The sequence below is a fragment of the Equus quagga genome, unplaced genomic scaffold (genome assembly GCF_021613505.1).
Source record: "Equus quagga isolate Etosha38 unplaced genomic scaffold, UCLA_HA_Equagga_1.0 HiC_scaffold_5321_RagTag, whole genome shotgun sequence".
Lineage (NCBI taxonomy): Eukaryota > Metazoa > Chordata > Mammalia > Perissodactyla > Equidae > Equus > Equus quagga.
In genome coordinates this window covers 1-5,415 of record NW_025794015.1, presented here as the reverse complement: position 1 = coordinate 5,415, position 5,415 = coordinate 1, and the positions used below count along the sequence as shown (strand labels likewise).

Below are 5,415 nucleotides of genomic sequence, written 5' to 3'. Positions count from 1 at the left end.
GTGGGTGCTCCACACATGTGGAGAATAAGATGGCCATGTGCAAGGGTCAAGGTGAGCATAGAAACACAGTGAGTGAAAGCAGAGGAAGAGCTCCTTTCGTGACAGGGGAGTGCCTTGAGTGAGTCCAGTAGTAAACCACGTGTGAGCCATCCTAGGGCATCTCCTCCTATATACCCAGGTTTCCTGGTGTGGTAGGCATGTGCTGCTCAAGCAGATCTGTTAGTGAAGTGCTCTGGGAGCAATGCGTGCCCTTACCACACTGTGTTTGGAGGCATCAGACACGGCCCTGCTGGACAGCGTGTACTTCTCAGACTCGGCTTTGGTTTTTGTGACCCCTTTGAACCATTTCCTGTATTGCTGCTGGACCTGCAGAGGCAAAGCAGACTCTGGGTCAGCTCACTGGGAGGAGAGAGGATGGGCAGAATCCTGAGTGGGTGTCACACAGTGGTACCTGCTGGCTGAGGAGGCAGTGCACCAGGAAGATGAAGACGCCCTGCAGGCTGTTGATGATGGTGAAGAGGTAGGCCACGACCCGGGCAGCTGGTCCCACCTGCAGGATTCCCAGACACCACGTGCAGCCCAAGATGAAGAGCTGAGCTGTAGCTTTAAAGGTCAGCATCCTGGAGAGGAGAAGAAAGGAGGCTTGTGATGCACAGAGAGCAGCAAAACCAAGGTCATTTTCATCTCTACTCCATGGATGCCTCTGACTGAGTTGTGATCAACTTAGATCTTACTGGCCATGATTCCCTAAAAAGAAATGCTATCTTTATCCAGGATGGCATTTTGAATTAGACTAAGATGGTAGTGACATCGCATAATGTGGATTTCCAAAATATCATGATGTTTCATGAAGATCCCTAATTTCACTCAACCTACAGTGCTGAGGTCACTCTGTGCACCCAGCTCTGGGCGTGGGCCTGGGCATTAACAACAACAAAGACAAGATTTCTGTTTTCACAGACCTTACAGTCTAGTGGAAGGACAAAAACAAATGGTCATTTATAAATTTGTGAAGTGCAAGGTACTTCTGCCCAGGTCCATCCAGCACTGTTCCCATCCTCACCTTCTCCATGGACTGACCCAGAGCCTCCTTTGCTCAGAATAGAGGCCATCGATTCTGTGCAAAGTTGAGGAAAGCAAAGGACATCCCCAAACCTTTAGAAGACGTAATAAGTGGCAAATGAACCTGCTTTCAGCTGGTGGGAGAGTGGGAGGGGGCTTCAGGAAGAGCACGCATGGAGGTGTGGGCAGGAAAGGGCGTGCTGGGCTCTGGGAACAGCTGTGTGATTTCCTAAGCGTGTTATAAAGATATGAATGTTCTTAGGCCCTTTTTCGTTGAGCCAGGAAAGTAATCCCCGTTTATCAGAACAAAGTCAGTTCTCTATGTAGCTTAGGTGCTTCATGCTGGGGTTACGGATGGACACAAGGCTTTTGGCTTGGGTGTCAGCAGCAAAGTACTGTATCTGAGCTGGCTTCCAAGGCGGCTGGGTGCACCTCTCTCCTCCAGTCCCCTCAGAATCTGGGTGAAGGACATTGGGAGCTTGGGACCATATGGCCTTGCCCCTGGACCATGCTTTGTATGGGGGATGGTGTGCAGCCTCTGCTGCACCCTCACCTCGTGTTCTTGAGGGTGGACACGTCACTGTTGAGTGAGGAGAGCTTGTTTTTCACAATCCAGAAGGTCATCAGAAAGAAAGCCAAGTTGATCTGCAGATGAATATCCCCACAAGGCATAGTAAATGCATTGCACATCTGCTCAGCCTTCCTCCTAGCTCATCCAACACCTAACCCAGCAGCAAGAGCATTTGTATTTCACAGCAGTCCTAGAAAACCAGACCCAACACCCAGTGACACAGGCACATCATTGTCTTGTAACTTGGGTGACCGACTCGCCCCAGTTTGCAGGGGGAATTTCTGGTTTTAGCCCTGAAATCTCATGTCTCAGGAAACACTTCAGTCCTGGTTTTAAAACTGAAATTCCTATCTCGTGGGAGCCCCTTCAGTCCTGGGCAAACTGGAATGACTGCTCACCCTGCCTGTAACCCTCCTTATACACCTGACTTTGAATAGCCCTCAGCTGGGCAGGTAGGAGGCTCTGATGTGATCCATTACTCACAGAGAAGATGGTGCAGACGGGGCCAAGGAAGGCCCATATAAACCCTTTGTCTGTGTTGAGCCAGCATCTAAGAAAGAGATTCAAGAATATATTGGTCTTTGTGATGGGAGCAGCTTGGTGTTCTGGTGGTTAAGTTTGGTGCACTCTGCTTCGGCTGCTTGGGTTCAGTTCCTGGGTGCGGACCTGCACACTCATCAGCCATGCTATGGTGGCAACGACATATAAAATAGAGGAAGACTGGCACAGATGTTAGCTCAGGGCCAATATCCTTCAAGCAAAAAGGGGAAGATTGGTGACAGATGTTAGCTCAGGGCGAATCTTCCTCAGGAAACAAAAACAATATATTGGTCTTTGTGGATAAAGAATTGGTAAATAAACATGTCCCTCACCTCCCAAAGTTTCTTCCTGCTTCCTTTATTATTATAATTACTATTATTTTTGCTGAGGAAGATTGGCCCTGAGCTAACATCTGCGCCAATCTTCCTCTCTTTCATATGTGAGTCACGGCTACAGCATGGCTGACAAGTGGTGTAGGTCCATGCCCAGGATCTGAACCTGCAAACTTGGGCCACTGAAGTGGAGCATGCTGCACTCAACCACTATGCCACGGGGCAAGCCCTCTTGCCTCCTTTATTATTATCATTATTATTATTTCAAGTAATTTTACTGAGATCATTATGGTTGATAACATTGTGTAATTTCGGGTGTACGTTATTACTGATCAATTTCTGGATACACTGCATCATGCTCACCACCAGTAGTCTACCGTTTATCCATCACCACACATATGCACCCCTTTACCCTTTCTCCCAACCTCCACCTCCCTTCCCCACTGGTAACCGCTAATCTGTTCTCTTTATCCATGTATTTGTTATCTTCCACATATGAGTGAAATCATGCAGTGTTTGTCTTTCTCTGTCTGTTTTTTTAATTAATATTATTATTATTATTGCTTTTCTTTGGTAAAAACATTTAATGTAAGACATACCCTCTTAGTAAATTTTAAGTGTACAGCACAATATTATTAGCTATACGCATGTGCTCTTTAGTAGGTCTCCTGATCTTTTCATCTTGCATAACTGAATTTTGTATATACTTTTGATGGTGGTGATGGTTTCACAGGCGTATGCACATCCCCAAACGCATCAGGAGCTATACGTCAAATATGTGCATCTATTTACATGTCTATCATACCTTAACAAAGTGGTTTTTTAAAAAATAAATTCCTTTTAAAAACTTCTTTCAAGTCTTGGCTCCCAAAAAGGCTGGCAGAAAAAAATACAAACTTTTAAAAGTAAAAATATCAACCAATCAATTAATTGATGGTTTAGATGACAAATATCGAGTGTCTCCTTTCTACCAGGATCTGTGCATGGCTCTGAAGCCCAAGTCGTGACTAAGATAGACGTTCTCAGTCCTCTGGGAGCTCCAGCCAGGTGGAAGGTCAACAGGCAGGCAGGAGAAACAAACAAGATGACGAGTTTTATGATCATAGCATGAGGAGTATGAGCATGTGTAGCTGGAACCTTCACCTGGGCTGGGGTGTGGCAGATTCAGATAGTTGTGAAGGGTTCCCTGAGAGAAATGAATTGTGTTTACACTGAGATAAGAAAGCTGAGTAGGTAGAGACAAGGCGAAAAAACTGGGGACACCAAAGACGAGAGCCAAAAAAAAAAAAAAGAAGAAGAAGTAACGGTAAGCCTGACACAGCACTAAGGCGGGGCTCACGTGCATAATGCCTTTATTCCTGACGGGTCAGGCATCTGAGGCTTAAGGAAACAGAGGCAGTCACTCAAGGCCACACTGATGCAAGTGACAGGACTGGAATTTGATCCCAGGTGAGGGGAATTGTGAATGAGATGGGAGGTGGGAGGAGCATGGAGAGGTGGCTCCATCAGGGAGAAGGGAAGAGAAAGCTACTGAGGCTGGGGCAGGAGACTGCAGCCTGTGCCAGGTGGGCTGCCAACTGATCTTGTGAATTTGCTTTACTGGGACACAGTCACACTCGTTCCCTTACGTATCGTCTGTGGCTGCTTTTGTGCTACAAGGACAGAGGTGAGTATTTGCAACAGGGATGGGATGGCCCACAAGGCAAAAGTATTTACCGTCTGGCCCTTTACAGATGGAGTTCGCTTTTATCCTGTTATCTAGGAAGGCTAGCTGGCCAGGGCTCGTCCGATGCAGATGAACATTGATTTTATCAGAGTAGGACTGCGTTGTGAGTGACACTGGATTTGATCCCAACTCTGCCACCAGCCAGCTCTGAGATCTCGGCCGTGTTAGTTAATCTCTTTGTGCCTCAGTTTTGTCATCTGTAATACCGGCATATTACTTGTTTCTACCTCAGAAGGTTGTGGGGAGGATGATTTGATCTGATATACATGAAAAATATTTAGAACAAAGACTGCTCTACAGAAGTGATTTACAAATCTTAGCTCTTGTCATAATGATTTCATTGTCTAAATTATCTCCCTTTTTTTAATTAGGAGAGAGAAGTGGATTACACAAACCAATGCCACCCCTTCACTTTAATTTCGCTTTCTAGAAGATTTAAAACAGTCTCCAAAACTAATGCAATGGGTATTATATTAATATACATACACTAATATATAGATGCAATTAATATTACATATGATAGCCATTAGTATAATATAGTCATTAAAATAACAAAATTAATATTTAATGTAATAAAATCTAAAACATCAACACGAGTCACATCGTATATTTTAACTATATTAATTCATAATTATTAACATATCATCAATATTATATTAGTGTATAGTTAATATAAAACATAAATATTACATAAATATAGAATTATTAACATAATATAATTAGCATTTAAAAGGATTAAATCTTAAGGAATTAAAACAGTCACTTCAATGAATGCAATCATGAAACCAGGAAATGTCTTTGGAGTGGTTACTGAGTTTTTCCCTGCCTATCATATCCTGGTAAAATTAAAGTGTTGTGTTGGTTCCATGATGGCCGTGGTTGTGCTAGAGAAGAGAAGGACAAACGGGAAAGTGCATTTACCGGGTTGAAGTTCCATAAAGACGAGGCCTGGATGCTGCAGAAACGGCCACGATCACGGCCGGGACTCCGTAGCCCACAGGGAACATGAGCTTCTTCATGAACCTGCTCACACTGGAGTAGCTGACCACCGTCAGGTTGCGCGCAGTGAGGAAGAGCTGCAGGCCCTCCAGCAGCATCCAGGTGAAGGAGGCCAGGTAGAGATAGTGTAAGGCGCCTGCGATGACGGCACACAGCACCTGGGGGAGGAATGAGGTGTCACCAGG

General features: G+C 45.0%; 1 protein-coding gene across 1 annotated transcript; it reads right to left on the bottom strand.

The window, feature by feature from the left end:
• Window positions 1-219: 219 nt before the first annotated feature.
• On the bottom strand, window positions 220-5,370 carry LOC124232389 (adhesion G protein-coupled receptor E2-like). Its single transcript, XM_046649355.1, has 5 exons — window positions 5,153-5,370; window positions 2,117-2,183; window positions 1,616-1,707; window positions 452-620; window positions 220-366 (listed from the first exon to the last, which is right to left on the bottom strand). The coding sequence occupies exons 1-5, from the start codon at window positions 5,326-5,328 to the stop codon at window positions 220-222; spliced, it is 651 nt and encodes a 216-aa protein (XP_046505311.1). The 5' UTR covers window positions 5,329-5,370.
• Between the last annotated feature and the right edge of the window lie 45 nt (window positions 5,371-5,415).

Bases quoted from the DNA above. Each gene is read 5' to 3' on its own strand.
- LOC124232389 (XM_046649355.1), bottom strand. From the start codon at position 5,328: ATGCTGCTGGAGGGCCTGCAGCTCTTCCTCACTGCGCGCAACCTGACG. The intron at 2,184-5,152 runs GTAAATGCACTT...TCTCTTTCTTAG, and splicing joins CTTTATGGAACTTCAACCCG to ATGCTGGCTCAACACAGACA. The intron at 1,708-2,116 runs GTGAGTAATGGA...ATTCATCTGCAG, and splicing joins CCGTCTGCACCATCTTCTCT to ATCAACTTGGCTTTCTTTCT.